General features: G+C 37.0%; 1 protein-coding gene across 1 annotated transcript in view; it reads right to left on the bottom strand.

The window, feature by feature from the left end:
- Positions 1 to 22479, bottom strand: part of Eif5b (eukaryotic translation initiation factor 5B) — an 83513-nt gene that overhangs the window by 42385 nt on the left and 18649 nt on the right. Inside the window, exons 2-6 of the mRNA XM_013019781.1 lie at positions 7396 to 7521; positions 7214 to 7298; positions 5669 to 6323; positions 4001 to 4218; positions 3499 to 3649 (exon numbers count right to left, since the gene is read on the bottom strand). Of these exons, the coding sequence (XP_012875235.1) occupies positions 3499 to 3649; positions 4001 to 4218; positions 5669 to 6323; positions 7214 to 7298; positions 7396 to 7521 (1235 nt within the window). The remainder of the gene's footprint in view (positions 1 to 3498; positions 3650 to 4000; positions 4219 to 5668; positions 6324 to 7213; positions 7299 to 7395; positions 7522 to 22479) is intronic.

Here is a 22479-nt window from a genome sequence, read left to right as displayed (position 1 = left end):
AGTCCAGTCATGGGCCTGAACTCTGGGCCAGGGCACTGTCCCTCAGCTCTTCAGCTTAAGGCTAGCGTTCTACCACTTGAGCCATAGCGCCACTTCCAGCTTTTTTCTTTTTGCTTATGTGGTGTTGAGGAATCGAACCCAGGGCCTCAGGCATGCAAGGCAAGCGCTCTACCACTGAGCCACCTTCCCAGCCCTGACAATATCTTTTTTTATCGGTCAGTTTATCAATTTTATTGATCATTTTAAAGAACAATCTCTTCATCTAACTGCTTCTATTATTTTTCTGTTTTCCATTTCATTGTTTAGTGTACTTTATTATTTCTTTCCTTCTGCTCAATTTAGTCTTTAAGATGGAAGTTTAGCTTATGGATGTGAAGCTCTTTCTAAAACATGTCATGCTTGCTTTCCTCTCTGCACTGTATTTGTTCTGTGCACTATATTCTACAAATGTGGACAGTATGTACTTCATTTTCATGTGATCCAAGGTATTTTCAAATTTCCAATTTAAGACTTTTCTTTGACTCAGGGACTAAAGTATCTTAATTTCCAAAAACTTGAGTTTTTCCCAAGTGTATCTTTTATTTGGATGGTTGGTTTTGGTTTGATACAGGATCTTCCTATTTGGGCTAGGACAGCCTGGAACTTACGTAGCTCATGCTGGTCTTAATCCTCCTGCCACCACCTCCTGAATAATAGAATTATAGGTTCATGCAGTCCCAGCTCCAGATATATTCTATCATTTAATCCTACTTTACTTCTAGTTTTAATATAGGAAACATATTGCATCAGCCAGGAGTAAACTCACAGGTTTCAACTGTTGACTGAAATCCCATTCTACCTGTTTCACATTTACATTTCTGCTTTCTATAACACCCTGTACCTCTACCCTCTACCTCTCCTCCACCCTTTCTAGCTGAGAGAGAGACAAGGGAGAGTAAATATCCTGCATATAACTAGGATGATAGCAGCATGCCACCACACCCAGCTTTTTGTTGGCTGAGGTAAAGTCTCATCAACTTTTTACATGGGCTGGACTTTTACATGACACTCTCATTTCACTACTCCTGGCTTATTAGCTATGTTAAGTCTGAATGAATACTCAAACTTAAGGACAAGAGATCTTGCTGACAGGCTAGAAAAGTACTGTATGGCTCAAGAAATTATCTACCTTGATGAAAATGTTAGGTTGGGTGTACATAGACACAAGATCATTTTAACTTCTTGAAAATATAACTTTATTATATAATATGGGAAGATTTCAAATTACTGTAACTCCAACTTCCTTCTAATGTTAGCTTTGTAAATCTTTTCCTGTTCTTTTAATTTGTATTATATTTCATGTAGCATTTCTTACAGAAAGCACAACTGTCTCATTTTCAAACAATCTGTCTTTTAACATATTAACGTATATATTAGCATTTTTACTTATATTTAACGTAATGAGTAGTATTTTGGGTCTACCATTTTGTTTATATTTGCTTCCTCTGCCTTTTAACATATTAACATATATTAGCATTTTTACTTATATTTAACATAATGAGTAGTATTTTGGTTTTAGGTCTACCATGTTGTTTCCTTTTCTTTCTCTTTTCTTCTGTCTTCAGGATTATCCAACAACATTTTAATATTCTACTTTATCTACTGGTTTAGCTTATTTACTTTTAGTGAGAATATTTATAGAGAAGAATATTTATAGAGAAGAATATTTATAGAGAATATAAGAATATAGAGAATATAAGAATATAGAGAATATAAGAATATTTATAGAGAAGAATATTTATATAGAGAATATAAGAATATAGAGAATATAAGAATATTTATAGAGAAGAATATTTATAGCTGGCTTTTCATAGCATACTTAGAAGCAGTATTTACATGGCACATGAGTCACTCAGAAGTCAGTCTAGGTCTTGGTCATTGGTTTATAGCTCAGTTCAGTTTTAGAAGCTTGGCTATGCTTCTTTGGGTCTGTTCTAAACAGACAATCCCTGATAAACCTAGGAGCTATGTCAGCTTGTAAATAGAATCATTAGGCCTTGGTTCTCCAGCTTTCTCAACCCTGTAATTTCCTTTACACTGTGTCTCTCAAGAGCTTTTTCCTGGTTCCTCTGACCAAAATGTGAAGCTGTCAAGAGTTTCATGTTCCCAGATTGTTGGGAAGAGCCACACACTTGGGCAAAAACAGCAAGAGAAAAAGGATAAACAGTAACAGAATGTCTTCTCTTTCTAGGTCTCCTAGCCATAATTAGGTAGCCAAATGGGTAGGTCATTCAATTTTTTTTTTTTTAATAGAATTTTGGTCACCAGTGGCTTGTGCTTGCAATCCTAGCTACTTGGGAGGCTGACAGCAGGAGCAATGCAGATCAAGGCCAGGCTAGGCAGAAAAGCTTATAAGGGCTCCTTCTCAACAGATAGGTGCAGTGGTGATCAATGCTCATCTCAAGCACAAAGGAGGCAGAGATAGCGCAGGATAGCAATTTCAGGCCAGCTCAGGCAGAAAAACTATGTAAGACTGTCTCCATGGAAGGAAAATAAGACAGAGTGGCATGCACTTGTGATCCCGGCAACCACAGGACTCCTAAAAATGGTGATAACCTCAGGGGCACACTAGGCAGTAAGTGTGACCCTATCCTAAAAATAGCGTGAAAAAAACTGGGCTAGCGGCATGGCTATATAATGCCTCCCTCAAAGTATGAGGCATGAGTTTAAACCCTAGTAACAGCAGAAGAGGGAAATGTGCTTTTTTGAAATCTACATTTACTACTTCCAGCCAAACATACAATGACTAATTTCAGCTCTGGTATGTTAAACACGCTATTTACACCCAATGAGTCACCATCTCTACTCTAGGTGACAGCAGGAAACTAAACTATAAGATTTTTATGAGGAGAAAAATGAATAATGTCAAAGTTTATTACTGTATACATCAATTTACAAACTAAGTACATAGTAAACTTGTAAATATAGTCCAAAGTAGTCCCCTAAGTCCAAAAATGACTATAATATAAAAATATATAAAATACAGGGATTAAAAAATTAGAAAAGATCCAACATATGCTCAGTAGTACAGTGACTATTTTTAATCATCTTATCCATTGGAAAATACAACTAAATGCCTAATTTGTGGTCCTAAGCCATCATTAACTACTAAAAGAACCAAGACGTTTTTTGTTAAACAGGTGATCCAGATTTAAGCAGAAAGTATTAGAAGACCTTTTTGGCTGACTTATACCAGAAAGTATAGAAGTCAAAGAACGCATGTCATGATGTGAAAAAGTAGTAAGAAATCAGTCTGAATTAGACACCCACTGACCAAAGAGATACAATTCGAGTATGTAAGTTATCTTCCAAAATGAGTAACTATTCTTACATTTTTCCTGACTTTTTCACAGAATTTTCACGGAAATTCTTTTGATTCAATTCCATTCTTCTGAACACTACAGTATCTCTACATGAGAAAACTCCCAGATGGTTCAGCTAATTAAAAGCATCACTTACCTTGAGCCTGTAGAAGTTTAAGGGTAGCTTCAGCTCGAGCTCTGGCTTCTCTCTGGGATTTAGTTAAAAGTTTCCCTTCTTTTTTCAAGCGTTCTTTTCTTTCCTTTTCTTTTTGCTTTTTCCTTTCTCTTTTTTCTTGTTCTAATCGTTCCTAAGAAAGAATGCATGTCAGATTTTAAAAATATATTAAAAAATATATAAGTATCAATGTGAACAGCCCAAACTTTAAAGTTCTTTAGATGCACAGTATTGTTAGGAGATTCCAAATGAAAATACTTAAAATGTTATGAATTATCACTATGTAACAGATTGCATAAGTAATCTGTCTCTACATGAAATAGACTTTCTGCAGCTCTTCATGTTAATATTTACACCAAAACAATAGTATAACTGAACTGCTATACAACTATGAACTTTTTAGAAATATAAGATTAACAATATTCTACAGGGAACAGATTTTGAATAAAACATAGTATCAATGTTAACTTCATGAAGAACATACCTCTTCTTTACGCTTGGCTTCTAATTCTTCAAGTCGCTTTATCCGCTCTTCTTCTTCTCTCTTCTGTCTTTCTTCTTCTTCTTTAAGTTTAGCCAGAGCTTCTTGCATAGCTTTAACAGTGGCTTTGCTAGGTCCTTTTTTCTTTTCTTTCTCTTTTTCTTCCTTTTCTGTTTTCTTTTTCTTCTTATCTTTCTTCTTTTTGTCTCCTTCATTGTCATCTACCAAAAAGAATAAAGACAAAGTGCTTTAAAAAAAGTAGGGGTTAGAGGCATGGCTGGCTCAGCTGATAAGAGTTCCAGTCAATGTGTGAACCAGATACAGTCTGAGGCTTAGTCCAAAGGAACAAAGTAGTTCCCTATGGTAATGAGGAAAACTGGTACAATTCAAGGACTGTCAACAGGCCAAAGCTGATGTCATCAGTGAGCTAGGACTGTGGGTATCAAGGCATTTTATGCACCTTGGTACCTAAACAGCTGCCTACAAAGCTGTTGTTAAAAGCGCAATATTGTACTTCAGGAGTCCTCATCTATGGCAACCTGGGGGAGTGACTTTTACATGACAGACACTTGCTTAAAGTTCTAAAGAATGACTTGATTTCCACTTAAGTTCTATAGCTACTTGCACATCTATACAAAATCTATTTTATGACAAAATAAAAAAATACACATAACTATACTACATGAACTCAAACTCACTCTGTGTTTCTCAGATAATAAAAATTGCAGTGGTAAAAAAAAGTATCAATTTTTTTCACTAAAAGCTTCTTAGTCTAAGCCAGGCACTGGTGGCTCATGCTTGTAATCCTAGCAACTCAGGAGGCTAATCTGAAGATCAAGGTTTGAAGCCAGCCCCAACAAGAAAGTCCATGAGACTTTTATTGCCGCCCCCCCACATGCCAGAAGTGTAGCTGTGACACAAGTGATAGAGCACTATGAACAAAAAAGCTCAGGGACAACTCTCAGACCCTGAGTTCAAGTCCTAGAACCAGCACCAAGAAAAGTTTTCTGTTGTTAAGAAAACCCATTCTGAAATCTAAGATTTAATTTCTATAGGAATCATTTGCATTTGATCTTCAGATCAAATAAAAAGGAATTAGTTATGTTTATTTTTAAAACTGGTTCTAATTTAAAAGATGTTAACTAATTTTAAAATAATATTACTTTGTATTTCAGACTGATTTTATGTTTTCATAGGAAAAGACTTAAAAGATTATCTGACACTCAGTTTTCAAAAAGTATATTTTTCTCTTTGACAACATTTAAGTTGTTATCTGCAATTAGTATTCACAAAATTCTACAAAACCTCCAATGTATAAATAAATCACTGAAAAAATATTTTATACTATATGTAAATGTTGAGCAATGACATAAAAAGAGTAGTTTTGGGTGGATATATTTTGGTTAAAAGAAAAAAAAAGACAGGGTTCTCACTATTCTGTCCATACAAACTTTAAATTTCAGCCTTCAATTAATCCTCCTGCTTTTGGTTCCCAAATAGTAGATGTGTGTATTTGTACCAGTGTATCCAGCTCATTAGATGTAACTTTTAAAGGCTTTTATAATTAAGGTCCTTTATAACCAAGGACAAATAATAAAGTGATACTGAGGCATAATAATCACAACTTAGACTAAGCATGAACCAACCTTCTTATACCTGCTTATTACCAACCTTCTATAGCTGTCAGAGTCTCTCCTTTCTCTTCAAAGACAGTGCCAGTCTCAAGGGTTACTTTGGATTTTATACCTTCCTCTTCAGACTTCTTTTGAGGTTCTCGTTGTTTACTCTGGTCTTTTTTACCTGTTTCTAATTCTTCCTTTTCTTTCAGCTTCCGTAGTTTCGCTTTTTCTTCATCTCTCTTTTTTCTTTCACGCTCTTTCTTTTCTGCTTTCTTTTGTGCCACTGTCTTAATTTTGAAGGAGGAGTCATCATCTTCATTGCCACTCTCTACGTTAGGACCTGGTTTATTTTTTTGATTTTTTTTCTGCCCTTTTCTAGACTGTAAAAATTCATCTGATTCATCCCCACTTTCACCTGAAGAACGCTCTTTAATTTTCTTACTATTATCCTCATCCTCATCTGATCCATCCCACTTTTTATTTGATTTTTGAGCTTTCCCTTTAGCTTTCTTAGAAATTTTATTAAAATCATCATCATCCTCACTCCCAGAGTATATTTCTATTTTTTGTTTCACATTCTTCTTTGCTTTTGACTCTTTGTCTTCCAATTCTTCACTATCATCATCAAAACTCGGTTTTTTGTTCTTCTGTCCTTTCCTTTTTTTATCTTGTTTTGATGCAGATTCTTCTTCGTTGTTTTCTGTTGGCTGAAAGTTTCCACTGTTAGAAATACTAACAAAATTATTCTAATCTCCTAAAAAAAAAAAACCCTGAGATCCCCTCAGATTCAGATTCATGGGCTTCACTAAGTATACATTTTTTTAACTCTCAAAATTATTTCAAAATAGTTTTATTTTACAAACACATAAAATTGAGCCATGGGCCAATGGCTCACTTTTATAATCCTATTCAGGAAGCTGAGATTTGATTGTTGTTTGAAGCCAATCTAGGCTTATCTCTAATTAACCCCCTAAAAAGCTGGAAATGGAGCTGTGGCTTAAGTGGTAGAATGCTAGCCCTGAGCAAAAAATCTCAGAGACAGAGAGCCCAGACCTGTTCAAGCCCCAGAACTAGTACCAAAAAACGAACACAAACAAAAAAAAAAAAAAAACCATAAAATCAAACACACATCTGACATTCATATTCACATTTCAAAATCCAGGTGTGCTAAAACAAGTAGAATCTCCAGCCACATTTATGGACTTTTGTTAACGACATATGAAACACTATATGAAACTATTTTCAAAATAAAGGAGAAAGGTATCTACCATTTTCTCCATTACTCTGAGGCATATTCAAATTCAAAGGTTGAAAAAGAAAATTTGTAAATGTAATATGCAGTTGCAATCACATTTCAAAAATCAGTTTTATAGACATGCAAAAAGCCATTAAGTATCTTTAGAATTGCAAATAAAGCATCTTTATATCTTGACAAATTTTAAAATACATTATTTCTGTCCTAAAAACGTTTTTCTATTGGGCATCATATTTTACAGAAGTTTAACGAATCTACATTTACTAGTTTCCTAATATAGCTCTCAAAACCAACATTAGAACAGAACAGGAAACATAAATAGTAATAATCTGTGTCTTTCACCTTCACTGTTACAGTTTCTCTGTCAGCCTTGATGCCTTGAGCTTCCAAAGACAATTCTTCTAGTTCCTTTAGAATATCATCTTCACTAGAAAAGGAATACAACACATTTTGAAGAACTGAAATTATTAAGTGACCTCAGTATCAAGGCTAAAAAAAGCTCAAATGTATTTAAGTATACTTACTCAAAGTCCTGCTTCTTTTTCTCTTTTTTCTTTTTCCCCTTTGACTTTTGAGGTTCCTGTTCCTTGGCAGCACCAGCTCCTTCAATTTCTGCAGCCAAGGCATCAAGATCAATGTCATCCTTGGCACTTAAAAATGAAAACAAGGAACTAGGTGTTACTCAAAAGCAAGTAATCTATTATATGTAATTCATAGAAATGTATCATTTTAAAATCTTTTCATACATATGTAGCACAAGTAGGGAAAAATTCACAAAGTTCTTTCACAACAATGTGAGTTTACATCTGCTTATCAACTCCCTGAATCTACTTCAATAAAGTTTCTATATTAGTCCAATCAGGAAGAGCTGCATGAAAGCTACCAAATAAAACAAAACAAAACAACAAAAATACCAAGTAACCAAGAAAAAGAAGTAACTCTAGTAGATACCAAAGGGATCCGTGAGGGTGTACTGAAGTTATTCAAGTGTATGAAGCTATCTATAAAACAAAAATCTTAAAAGGAGGTCTCAATTATTGATTAACAATAATATTAAGTATCTGGACATTTACTTTTTTTTCTGTCTTTTTCTAGACTGCAAAATTTCATGATTCATCACCATTTTCACCTAAAGAATAGAACAGCAAAAATCCAAACCAACTAATTAGAATACAGGCAAAAGACATGGAATATCCAATTTATACAGTGAATCAGTATATCCACTGAAGAGGATATATGGACTGCAAAAAAAAAAGATATTCTGCATTATTCATCATGTGGAAAATGGAAATTAAAAACACCACTACAATCAAAATGTCATTCTTCCTAAAGTGTGATAATAAACAATACTGGAAGAATATACAGGAACTGAATTATCCACATTGCTTTAGAAATATAAAATTGTTCACCCAATCTACAAAACTTAAAAAATCATATGTGTGTGCGTGCCACATCACACAAGAAAATTTAGGTTCACAGAGAAACTTGATGACAAATTTTTATGTAAGTTTCATTTACAATAGCCAAAAACTTAAAAACTGTGGCTCCCAATTCCACAGAACTATTCAGCAATAAAATTTAATGAAACTTTTGACATATACAACTTCTTGGACAGAACTTGATTCAATCTTCTAAATCTTTATGCATATGTGATTCCATGAATACAATATTATTGCAAAGACAAAATTTTAGAAATGTAGAACAGATTTTCAGTTTACCACAGGTTAGGAACCACAGGAGTAGAAGTGTACTGAGGGTACTTATGTGGTGACAAGGACAACACAGCAAATCTCTGAATTATGTCCTTTATCTGAACTGTGGTAATAGATATACAAATCTACAGACAGGATAATGTAAAACAAAACAAAACGCTAAAAACACATAAATAAAATCAAGTGAACTTGAATGTGATCAGTGGATTTCATCAATTTTTTTGTTATTATAAAGGTGATATACAGAAGAGCTACATTTACGAAGTCAGATAATGAATTCATTTGTTTTGGAGGGGAGACTATCACCTCTCCCCTATCTCCTAGTTTTCCCCTCCTGTCCCATCCCCAAATTGTATAGTTCATTTTCAACATAGTATCTAGTGAGTACCACTACTACTGGATTTCATCAATATCAACATTTACTTCATAACACAGTATAACTTTACAATTGTTACCACTAGGAAAAATTGAACACAGCATACATAAATCACCCTGTATTCTTACAAATGCATGTGACTACATTTTGTTGGTTGTGGGGCTTAAACTCGGGGCCTGGGCACTGAGTTCTTTTGCATAATGCTGGCTACCACTTGGAGCCACAGCTTCACTTCCAGTTTTCCAGGGGTTAATTAGAGATAAGAGTCTCATGGACTTTCCTGCCCCGGCTGATTTTGAAGCACGATCCTCAGATCTCAGCCTCCTCAGTCGCTAGGATTGCAGGCCAGAGCAACCAATGCCAGGCTAAAAAATTTTTTAAAGACAGTTAACATTGGAGAGAGACTCAACAAATGAGACTACCTTAAAATGTTTCTGCACAGTTAAAGACATAGCTAACAAACTAGAAAGACAGCCAACCAATTGGGGAAAGATATTTACCAGATATATATCAGACAAAGGCCTAATATCCAATATATACAAGAAGCTCAAAAAACTATTCCCTCCCAAATCTAATAAACCAATAATTAAATGGGCAAGGGAGCTAAAGAGAGACTTCCTAGAAGAACAGGTTAAAATGGCAAAGAAACACAAATGGAAATGTTCTTCATCCCTGGCCGTAAAGGAAATGCAAAAAAACAAAAAACAAAAAACCCTGAGATACCACCTTACCCCAATCAGAATGGCTCATATCCTAAAAATCAGGCAATGCTGGTGGGAATGTGGGGAAAGAGGACCCCTTCTGCACTGCTGGTGGAAATGTAAACTAATACAACCACTCTGGAAAGTAATCTGGAGGTTCTTCAGAAAACTAAACATAGACATACCCTATGACCCCACCATACCACCCCTGAGCATCTACCTGAGCAACAGGAAACAGGATACAACAAGGATACCTGCACTTCCATGTTCATTGCTACACTGTTCACAATAGCCAGGATATGGAAAGTACCCAGATGCCCCGATACTGATGAATGTATCAAAAAATTGTGGTACCTATATACAATGGAATTTTACACTCAGCCATTAGAAAGAATAAAATAATGGCATTTGCAGGGAAATGGAACTAGAACAAATCATGCTGAGTGAGATAAACCAAGATCAGAGACAAATGGCACATGTTCTCTCTGATATGCGGATGACAGAATTAAAATGCAATGAGATATGACAAAGTAAAACAGGACTAAAGTTACCTATATATGGTGATACCAAAAGAGGATAGTCTCAGGAGAAAAGTGCCAAATTGTAATACTCAAGAAACTCTTCATTTGTATATAAAAATAATATGCATACTGAAAAGAACTGCAAAAATAAAAGAAACAAAGGACCTCTTCTTAATTTGTTGTACCATTTTTTAGATGACTATATTCCTTACCTCATGTATGGTGTATATATGTGTACACCTGAGGGAAGGTGGGAGCAGAGCACAGAATCAGTGGAAAGCGAGTGAAAAAATATAGAGAGGGGTCTATCAGCTATACTGGACATTGATGAAAGTAAACTAAGCAACTCAATGACGGTGATGGGAGGGAGGGAAGGGAATGAGAAAGAAAGAGGGCCAATACTAAGCAAAAAGGAAGAAATGTTCATATCACCTGATAAGAGTTCATAAGCAATGTATATTAAGATAATGATTGTAAGCATTATGCCCACCTTTGGTCCTCAGCTCCACCCAGACCTGAGCTCCTCCCAGCCCTGGAGTTCCCACCAAACAGCTGACCCCTCCCTCACTCTCAGCCAAGACCCTCCGGCAACCTAGATAGTGAAGGGTGCCAAGTGCTCCCTCCTCTCCTGGGAAATATGGCTCCTATAATAAACATGATAATCCTTCTCCAGTGCCTGCCTGCCTCCGTGTGGTCCCCTGAGATGAATGTGAAGGATCCTTTCAATGATAACTATCATTGTGAAGTTTAAAAGTTGTTTTTGACTTAAAAAAATACAAAAGATTAAAGCTAAATAAGACAGTTAACAAAATACAAAAGACAGACTGAGAAAATGCTTGCTGTATATTTGTTGAGAATTTCCTCTAATGCATAAGAAATTCCTTCAATCCAGTATCAGAAAGCAATATATATAGATAGACACACACACTTTTTTTGGGGGGAGGGGGGTTCTGGGGCTTGAACTCTGGGCCCTGGGCCCTATCCTTCAGCTTTTCAGCTCAATGCTAGAGGTCTAACACTTGAGCCACAACGCTACTTCTTTGGCTTTCTGAGTGGTTTCTTGGAGATAAGAGTCTCATAGACTTTTGTCCCAGGCTGACTTTGAACCATGATCCTCAGATCTCAGCCTCCTGAGTAGCTAGGATTATAGGCGTAAGCCACCATGCTCAGCTCAGAAAGCAGTAAATTTTTAATGGGAAAATCTGACCAAACACAATCCATGAGATGAAAGGAGGAAATGTAATTTAAAATAGATGTCATTACACAGCCACTAGAATAATTAAAACTGGGTCAAAATTTCTCTGACACTCTGAGGTTAGGGTCTACTGTCTTCTTCCCCTTTAATCTAAGGGATCTGGCTGAAATGACATTTAAGTTTCTAGGCTTAGACCTTAAATCAGCAGGTCTTATTGAATTAACTTGCTTTTGGGATGTTCACTGCCAGGCTAATAATGTGCATGTCCAGGCAATATGGACATACTAGGTTTATGAAATACAGGTCTAGCTCCAACTGACCACCACCAACTACCAGAAGAAGAAAAGGAATAAGGAAGACTTTAAGATGACTCCATTACATGCCCCATGGCTAGAAGCACAGGAGACCCAAAACAACACACACTTAATTCGGCAGAACCAATGTCCAGAACTATTAAAGATAATGATTTAAAATTTTCAAGCCACTAAACATTTGAATGTTATCATAGTAATTAAAGAGTATCCTCCATTTCCTCCTCTAGCTAATCCACATCACAGCCTGAAAAAAATGACATGTTGCCAGACAAGCATGTATTGGCTAAATCCAAACTACACTACTCCTTTCTGCCTCCTGTCAACTTCTAAGTTGTCAAACAGAAACTACCCCAAATGTCAACATGCTGAAAGAAGGAAGGCCAGGCATAACCCTCTTGCTGCCCTTTTTCACTCTATTTGGTTTCATGCCATGTACCACCAAAATACTCAGAAACCTCCATTTCTCCTTACTCAGCATCAACAGTTACACTCATAGAGGAAGAAGGGGGAAGGGCACTGAGAGGGATAAGCACAGTAATCATTGTTAATATCCCCCACCACTTGCAACTGCTGATCCCAACAGTCCTTATTTCCTATATTCTCAATAGTGTTGTTTCACTGTATAATCCATTAGTAAGATAAGAACTACATCTTGGGAAAAAAAATAAGGAAAAGAAAATAAGTACCACAACCTTACAACTATCTTAAGAAGTTCTGATTCCTTACAAGCATTGGAAACTATATTGTTATTGCAACACTGTACAATGCAATGCAAAGGGTATGTGAGATGTATCATTACTTCCATAAATTCAATCCACTGTATTTTTAAATATCAGATACATTAGACAAAAAAAGGCGAGTACAAGATCAAGGACAAATATCATCTAGTGGACTCACCAGTACACCTAACTTCCAGTGTATTTCAGAGTCCAGTGTATCTCAACAATCTAGTAGAGTTTTTACAAAGTACAGTATCCCAAGAATTAAAAAGGTAGGTATTTAGTGAGTCAGAAGCCAAAAATTCTCTCCAGTAACTTTTGGGTTATCTATTTAAATTTTAATTTAATAAAGACTCAAGATAAGGTGTACATTTATAATCCCAACTAGGCAAAAATAAGAAAAAATTAAAGTTTAAGGAAAATAGGTGACAAGCTATCTGAACAAAGTTCAAGCTTCCAACCAGTAAGTTAGACTTCATCCCAACAAACAAGCTAGACATGGTGATTCTTCCCTGTAATCCAACTACTCATTGTTATAAATATGCTCTCCAAGAACCATTGGAGTCACAATAATATACAAAAAATAAAGAATTCTATCAGCAAGAAGAAATTTACTACTGCAAAAGGGTGTACTATCAGCTAAAAAAAAAAAATCTGGCAAGCAATCATACAGAGTAGGCAGTCTGCTCAGATAATTATTCCTAACACAGCAGGCCTTGCCGCTCTGCCCAGATTGGTTGAGATCAGGGTCACAATCTGCTCAAAATAAGCTAGTTTGCACAAGATAAAATGTATTTACATAAGGTGATTCTGAAGTAAGATTAATATTCACAAGTAATCTCAAAGTATACCCACACCCTCAACTTGCATAGTCTAAGGTGTGTCCTAATTCCATACAAAAAAGAAATCAGTTTAAGACAAAACATTACACTTTACAAATCCTTTTTTATCCCAAAGCAGTTCTTTTCCTCAAAAAAGAGCCAACCAACTAGGCCAAAGCAGGAACTTTTAAGCCCTGCACGTTGGTAGAAAAGACAATTTTTCTCAAATCACGACAAACAGGTAAGAGGATCTCAATCCAAGCTGGCTCTAAGCAAAACGCATTAAGACCCTCTCTCAAAAATAACTAAGGTAAAAAAGGGCTGGGATGAGCCAGGCACTGGAGGCTCACACCTGTAATCCTAGCTACTCAGGAAGATGAGATCAGAAGATGACAGTTGGAAGCCAGCTCAGACAGTCAAGTCCATAAGACTCTTATCTCCAATTAACCACCAGAAAAGCTGGAAGTAAAAGCTGGGCTCCGGTGATAGAGCGCTTAGTCTTGAGCACAAAAGTGTGGGGACAGGGCTGAGTTCAAATCCTAAAACTGGCACAGAAAAAAGGGGGCTGGGATGTAGCTCAAGTAGACCACTTGGCTAGCAAACATGAGTGAGGCACTGAGTTCAAACTCCAGACCTGCTACCTTGTCACAGAACATCCATCCAAGCTTTTATGTATAAACTATTGCTTCAAGTTGATGAAAAAGGTGTAAAAGAAACCTTCATGCAAAGAGAAGGTGCTATTAAAGCTCAAACTCATTACTTTAAGTTGAAGATTATCAGAAAATTAAGTCCTTGCCAGTACAGGAATGCTGAACTCAAAAACTGAAATACAAGCACAGTGGCACAACTCTGAAGTCCTATCTCCTTGGGAGGCTGATACCGGAGGATCACTTGAGCCCACAAACATAAGACCAACTTGGACAACTAGCAACATGACTCAAAAGAAAAAAAAGAGCAGTAAATGGTAACTGGATGACACCATCGGCTTCCTTTCTCACACAACTTACTCAACACCTATTTTCACAAATAACTCCCCTGCAGAACTAACCACTAAGAAAGTTAGTGCATGTGGCAAAGTAGTAATTCTATCAAATAGCCCAGGAGTTCCAAGATAATGACAGGCAGTGTGGACTCATAGATTGCAGCCTAGAAGCAAAGGTGATGTCCTGTGCATGCAATGGCTTCTAAGGTTGCAGAAAAACCATCAGAGAAATTGCAGGCAATAGGCCTATCTACACAGAGAACCATAATACATAAATGATAGAGTCATGGTATAGGAAACAGTATAGCAGGCTATGGCTTGGTAAAGAACTGCTCCAGTGCAGACAATAGCAACTGACAGAGTTCTTAGGAACCAGGATAAAGGAAGAAGTCAAGTGCAAAGTGCGTGGGTCTTGGTGACTGAGAGCAGAGATCCCAGAGAAACCTTATAAACTGACTTTAAAAATACACCAAGCACCACTACTTCATGCCTGTAATCCTAGCTGTTCAAGTGGTTGAGATCTGAAGATCCCAGTTCAGATTCAGCCCAAACGAGAAAATCCTTGAGACTTACAGCCAGCAGAAAAGGCTGGAAGTAAAGCTGTGGATCAAGTGGTATAGCACTGTCTGGAGTGAAAAAAACTAAGGGACAGGGCCCCGCCCCTGAGTTCAAGCCACAGAACTGGCACAAAAAATCTATATACATATCTCCAAAGTCAACAACTCTGTAATATAGGACTTAAATGATATTAAAGAATATGAACATGAAATATTAAAAATAAATTTGAAAAATAAAAGATTAATGAAATTAGAGATGTATAAGCAGCTGAATGAATTAAGAGAATATATATTAATAGCAGACTTAAAGAGAATGCAGACAAACAACTGGATGAAATACAGAGTACTGGAAGTAGCACTATGGCTCAAGTGGTAGAGCACTAGCCTTGAGCACAAAGAGGCTCAGGAACAGTGTCCAGGTCCTGAGTTCAAGCCCTACAACACACCAAAATAAATAAATTAAATAAATACAGAAAATTGAAAAAAAAAATCCTGGAAATGAATAGGTCAATAATCCAAATAAATCTTCAATTGAAAGCCTGGCTAATAGAACAGAACAAGATGAATATAAAGTATAAGCAGTTGAGGAGGGAAGAATTAGGCCATTCAGTCAAAGACAAATAAATACTAAGAAAATGAAAAATATACAAAGACCTCTGTGACAATATCAAAACACCAAACCTACAAGTCAATGGAATAGAAAAAGATACAAACTAAAGGCATAGAAAATGTATTTAATAAAATAGCAGAAAATGTCCCCAGTCTTGAGAGAAGGTCATACAAGTGGAGGAAGGAGGCTTTCATAACACCAAACAGGCAAGACTAGAAAAGAAACACCCCCAGATGACATTTATAATTAATACAATAAATGTACAGAACTGTGAGAAACAGCATAAAGGTAAACTTACCAGAATGACAAATTTCTTAACAGAAAACTCAAACAAGAAGGGCATGTAATGATACATTCTAAGTCTGAAAGAAAATAACTCAACCTAGATTAGTATACCCAGAAAATACTACATAAACTAAAACTTCCATGATTAATGCCTAAGGGAATTTGTGACCACCAAACCAGCACTGCAGAACATAATTAATGGGATCCTATACAGAGAAAAAGATAAATGCAGTCAGAAAAATACAGGAAAGAACAAGTCACACCAGATGAGTAAATCAACAGAAGAAAAATAGAATACACAAAAAATAACAAAATGAAAGGAAATACTACATACCTTTTATTATTAATGCTGTCTCAATTCTCCTAGTGAGTTAGATTAAAAAGCAAACCCCAGACTATTTGTTGCCTGCAACAAACATATCTCACAAGTATAAATACTGGCTTAGGGTAAATAGAACAAAAAAGCTCCTCTCCAAGCAAATGGATCTGAAAAGCCTATAGCAGTACCTATGCTCATATCTGATTAAATAAACCAGCTGGGTGGCCGTGTCTCATGTCTCTAATTCTAGTTACTCAGGAGGCTGCGATCTGAGGATGGGTCCCCATTGAAAAATCTGAGACTATAGCAATTAACTGCCAGAAAGTCATACGACAAAGTAGTAGTATGCTAGCCTTAAGCTTTTAAAAAAGCTCAGGGACAGTGACTAGTGACTTGAATTCAGGAATTCAAGCCCCAGGATTGGTAACAAAGGATACATTAAAAAAAAAGACTTCAAATGTTAGTTTTAACAGACAAACAAGATCATTTCATATTAATAAAGGAAATAATCCATCACAATGTTGTAACAGTGAAACTTTATCAAACTACTTCAAAAAGTACACTCTTTGTATATATGGAAATATCACAATAAAGTCCACTTATTAAAACTAGAAGGAAAAAAGGATTTAATAACTGTTAGTACACAAGCACCCAAATTAGTGCACTTGACTTGATTAAACAAAAATTACTGGAAATACAAAGCACAGAGAGGTCCCAGTACAATAATAACAAACCCACTCTTATCAAGATAGTCATCCAGAAACTGTCCACCTTCCTCTCCCCCAAATGCCTGGGTTGCTGACAATAACGTGTTTTGTGCTGTTGCTGGATGAATTATTCTATAGAGGTCTGTTTAGTTTATGTGTTCCATATGTTATTTAATATTTAAGGAAGGATGCTGATGATGTTAGCCAGTTACCATTTACTATTTTTTTTTCTTGTGGGCTCAAGTGATATCTCCGGTATCAGCCTCCCAAGGAGATAGGACTTCAGAGTTGTGCCACTGTGCTTGTATTTCAGTTTTTGAGTTCAGCATTCCTGTACTGGCAAGGACTTAATTTTCTGATAATCTTCAACTTGAAGTAATGAGTTTGAGCTTTAATAGCACCTTCTCTTTGCATGAAGGTTTCTTTTACACCTTTTTCATCAACTTGAAGCAATAGTTTATACATAAAAGCTTGGATGGATGTTCTGTGACAAGGTAGCAGGTCTGGAGTTTGAACTCAGTGCCTCACTCATGTTTGCTAGCCAAGTGGTCTACTTGAGCTACATCCCAGCCCCCTTTTTTCTGTGCCAGTTTTAGGGTTTGAACTCAGCCCTGTCCCCACACTTTTGTGCTCAAGACTAAGCGCTCTATCACCGGAGCCCAGCTTTTACTTCCAGCTTTTCTGGTGGTTAATTGGAGATAAGAGTCTTATGGACTTGACTGTCTGAGCTGGCTTCCAACTGTCATCTTCTGATCTCATCTTCCTGAGTAGCTAGGATTACAGGTGTGAGCCTCCAGTGCCTGGCTCATCCCAGCCCCTTTTACCTTAGTTATTTTTGCATCAATGCTCATTAAAGAAGTTTTTAACTTAAGTGCTATATTCTCATCAGGTTTTGTTATCAAAGTAATCTGGTTACATAGAGTTTGGAAGTGTTTCTTTCCTATTTCACATAATTGCAGAGAATTGGTGTTATAATAAAATTTGATAGTGAATCCATTCTGTCCTGAACTCTTCCCTTTTGAGTGACTCTTTATTCTTTAACTTCATTGTTATAGAACTGTTTGTATGGTTTATTAGAAATAGTTTGGGATGTTGTGATGCAAAAACTTCACAGTTCTTGCAAACCAAAGCATATTAAAGATCACACAACACGACTTAAGTTGGGCTTACTCTAGACACACAAGGCAACTCAACATGCACAAATCAATCAATGTAATATAGTATATAAACACAAGGACAAAAAATTCACATGATCATCTCAACAAATGCAGAAAAAGCCATTGACAAAAATCAACATCTTTTCATGATAAAAGTTCTGTAAGAGCCAGGCGCTGGTGACTCACACCTATAATCCTAGCTACTCACGAGGCTGAGATCTAAGGATGGAGTTCAAAGCCAGCAGAAGCAGGAAAGTCCATGAGAGCCTTATCTCCAATTAACCACCTAAAAACTAGAAATGGAGCTATGGCTCAAAGTGGTAGACTGCTAGCCTTGAGCAAAAAAAAATGCTCAGGGACAGCACCAAGGCCCTAAGTTCAAGTCCCACAACCAACCAAAAAAAAAAGTTCTGAAAGAACCTTGGAACAGAAAGAATGTATCCCAACATAATAAAAACTGTATTACCATCACTACCTTGAACTGAGAAAACAAAAAACCATTTTCTCTCAAATCAGGAATGAGACAAAGGTGTCCATTCTTCCTCATTTTTACTCAATACAATGCAGGAATTCCTACTCAGAGCAAGTACTTCATAGTCTGATCAAGGTGAGACAAAGAAAATGGGTTCACCCAAGATAGGGACACAAATATCTTTTTTCTATCTTGCTATTGTTTTTAACATATTTATAATGTGCCATATGATTTTTTTTTGTTTCTTTGTATGTTCCTCCCCCACGGTATAACCCTTGTTTTCACTGTATTTGATGTTGGTACCCTGCATCTTGCATATACACTTCTCTAATTCAGAGAGGGGAAGGGAAAAAAACAAAATGCTTAAATAAGGATACAGGTTGACCCATTATAACAATGAGATGTACAAAACACTATGTTGAAAACAAAAATGAACTTTACAACTTTGGGGGGGTAGTAGTGGAGGTGGGAGGGAAGGGATGGTAGGGGGAAAAGAAAGGAGGCAACAGTACTTAATAGGAAATGTACTCATTACCTTGCTCATGTAACTGTAACCCCTCTGTACAGCATGTTTACAATAAAAACATACAAAAAAAGAAAAGAAAAAAGGAAGGGAGGGAGGGAGGGAGGGAGGGTGGGAGGGAGGGAAAGAAAGAAAGAAAGAAAATGGGTTCAATAGGGAAAGCATTTATCAAATATACAGATAATCGGATCCTATACTTAAAAGCTCCTGAAGACTTCATTGAAATTCATGTTATACTGATACTTTTGGCAAAGTAGCAGAACAAAAAAATTAACAAACAAGAAAACAGTAACTTCTCCATATGTCAACAATGAGTGGACTGAGAAATCAGGAAAACAATTTCATTCACAAAAGCCTAAAAGAAAAAAACTACAAATAAACTTAGCAAATGAGGTGAATGACTTTTACAACGAGACTATAAGACTCTGAAAAAGGGGGGAGATGGGGTGCGGGAGTGGGGGGAAATATCAAGGGATGGGAAGGGGAAACAAAGGAGGAGGCAACAATGCTTGATAAGAAATGTACTCATTACCTTGCCCATGTAATTGTAACCCCTCTGTACGGTATTTTCACAATAAAAAAAAGTGATGAGTCTAAAAAATAAATAGCCAATGCTCATACATAAATGAAACTAATACTGTGAAAATGTTATCTATAGATAGGTTCATTGCAAAATACCAACGTCATTCTCCACAAAAATAGAAAAACCAATCCTAAAATCCTTATGGAAATAATTGAGAACCAAAAGGGCAATGTTAAGAGTTATCACAATATCTGACTTCAAATTATACGACAGAACTACAGCAGTAAAAGCCACATGATACATGGGGGGGGGGGGGACTCCAGACACAAAGGCCAATGGAACAAAAAACTCAAAAACTCACACAACTACATACATACAACTGCATACATTCACAAAAGCTGCTGGGAAAACTTCTATACAAAGAAAACTACTATCAGACTGAAGGGACAACTCACAGGAAGGAACTCTTCACTCACTAATCATCAAATAAGAGATTACTCTATCTAGAATATAGAGAACTCAAAAAGTTAAAATAGAGCCAATATATGGATAAAGTTCCCAAAAGTACAATTTGCTAATAATAAGCACATCAAAAAATTTTCAACATCTAGCCAGGCACTGGTGCCTCACACTTGTAATCCTAGCTACTCAGAAGGTTGAGATCTAGGATTATGATTCAAAGCCAGCCAGGGTTGGAAACTCTATGAGACTCTTATCTCCAATTAAACACCAAAAAGACAAAGTGGATCTGTGGCCCTAGCAGTAGAGTGCTGGCCTTGAGCAAAAAAGCTCATGGCCAGCTGCCAGACCCTGAGTTCAAGCCCCAGGAAAATGCATGCATATTTGTGTACATACGCACATGCACGCGCGCGCGCGCGCGCACACACACACACACACACACACCTTAAAGGAAAATAACAAAATTGTAATTCGCAGAAAATACATGGAACAGAAAATAATCATAAATGAAAACTCAAAATTTTTAATTTTATTTTATTGTGAAGATGCTATACGAGGGGTTACAGTTATGAGTAAGATAATGAGTACATTTCTTGCCAAACTTTGTTACCTCTTCCCCTTTAAAATTATGACAACAATGTAGACAATAATAATGGGACATAAGTGTAAAGGACTAAGAGGGGCAAGGCAGAGAAAAGCAGGAAAGCAGAGGGTACTGCAGGATAGAGGTTTTAATTGTATTACGTAAAAGGAATATTTTGGAGGGTAGAATAGTTAAAAGTACACTGTAAGCTGGGCACCAGTGTTTCAACACCTGTAATACTAGCTGCTTTGGAGGTACTTCAAAGCCAGCCCAAGCAGGAAAGTCCAATGAGACTCTTTATTTCCAATTAACCACCAAAAGGCCAGAAAGCACACACACACACACAAGTGGCAATACCTTCCTAGTAGAAATGGTCCTTCAATTCTTGCTATTCTATTCTAGAAGAAAAAAAAGGCATCTTAAATTCACTGTGTCAAAAAGTCCAAAATCTCTGGCTCTACCCCGGTCGGACCCATTGACCCAAAATGTTCATCGTATAAGATCACCAGATAAATCTCAAAAGCACCCTTCAATAAATTGGCATCTTCGGGGCTGAGAAGGTGGCAGAGCAATAGAGTGCTTTGTAGAGTGCTTGCCTCGCATGTACGAGGCCCTGGGTTCAATTCCTCAACACCACATAAACAGAAAAGGCCAGAAGTGGTGCTGTGGCTAAGTGGTAGGTAGAGTGCTAGCCTTGCTCTGCAGAGCTGAAGGGCAGTGCCCAGGCCCAGAGTTCAAGCCCCACAACTGACAAAAAAAAAAGATATATCTTATCAGGGCTGGGAAAGTGGCTCAGTGGTAGAGTGCTTGCCTGCATGAGGCTCTGGGTTTGATTTCTCAGCACCATATAAGCCAAAAAAGCAGGAGGTGGCACTGTGACTCAAGTGGTAGTGCACTAGCCTGAAGCTGAAGAGCTGAGGGACAGTGCGCAAGCCCAGAGTTGAGGACCTACAACCAACAACAACAACAAAACGGCATCTTCCACATCAATGCCACAAATCTGATTGAGGGGGGAACATATGGAATTCCTATACGTGATGTTACTGTTCTGTTTTTATTAGTAATAGCAGTTATTCAACTGTATATATTTGTCCGAACTACACACTAAAAAGCCTGCATTTGAACTTGGGAATCTGAACTCAGAAAGCTGAGATTTGAGCTACATCTCAACTTTGAGCTTTTTGGTAGTTAGAGATAAGAATTTCACAGACTTTGCTGTCTGGGCTAGCTTTGAAGTATGCTCCTCAGATCTCAGTCTCCAGGATTACAGGCATGAACCACCAGCCCAGAAGCTTTGAGAATTTTTAAGTTCAGAAAGTGTCAGTCAGCTGGGCGCCGGTGGCTCACGCCTGTAATCCTAGCTACTCAGGAGGCTGAGATCTGAGGATCATGGTTCAAAAGCCAGCCCCGGCAGGAAACTCCATGAAACTCATCTCCAATAAACCACTAGAAAATCGGAAGTGGCGATATGGCTCAAGTGGTAGAGCCCTCGCCTTGAGCTGAAGAGCTGAGGGAGAGCACTCAGGCCCAGAGTTCAAAAGCCCCACGACCAAAAAAAAAAAAAAGTCACAGAATAAAAGTCTAATTTTTATGATGTTAGAAATAGGATCATACTTCAACATGACAAAGGCTACTTATGACAAACTTATAGCCAACTCTATACTGAATTGGGGGGAAACTGAATGCATTTCCTCTAAAATCCTCTCTACAGTTATTCAACACATTGCTTGAATTCTTAGCCAATAAAGCAAAAGAAAAAGAAAGAGGCTACAAATAAGGAAGAATTCACATCCTTATTTGCAGATTTGGTTCTATACTTACAAGATCCTAAATAATCAAGGAAAGAAGCTTAATAGATCTGCAAAATAGCAAGCTACAAAAATCAAAATGTAATGTGTTTCTAACGCATTTATAAGATTATCTCTTTGTTGCTTTGTATGTCCCTCCCCCACAGTATAATCCCTGCTTTCACTATATTTGATGTCTGTATAACTTGTGGAGGAGATGGGGAAAAACTAGTTGTTTAAGTATACAGGTGGATCTGATGCAACAATGAGAAGTACAAGTTGTCA

The sequence above is a fragment of the Dipodomys ordii genome, unplaced genomic scaffold, assembly GCF_000151885.1.
Source record: "Dipodomys ordii isolate 6190 unplaced genomic scaffold, Dord_2.0 Scaffold47, whole genome shotgun sequence".
Lineage (NCBI taxonomy): Eukaryota > Metazoa > Chordata > Mammalia > Rodentia > Heteromyidae > Dipodomys > Dipodomys ordii.
The sequence above is the reverse complement of the archived record's forward strand: the minus strand, read 5'-3'. Positions and strand labels throughout refer to the sequence as shown.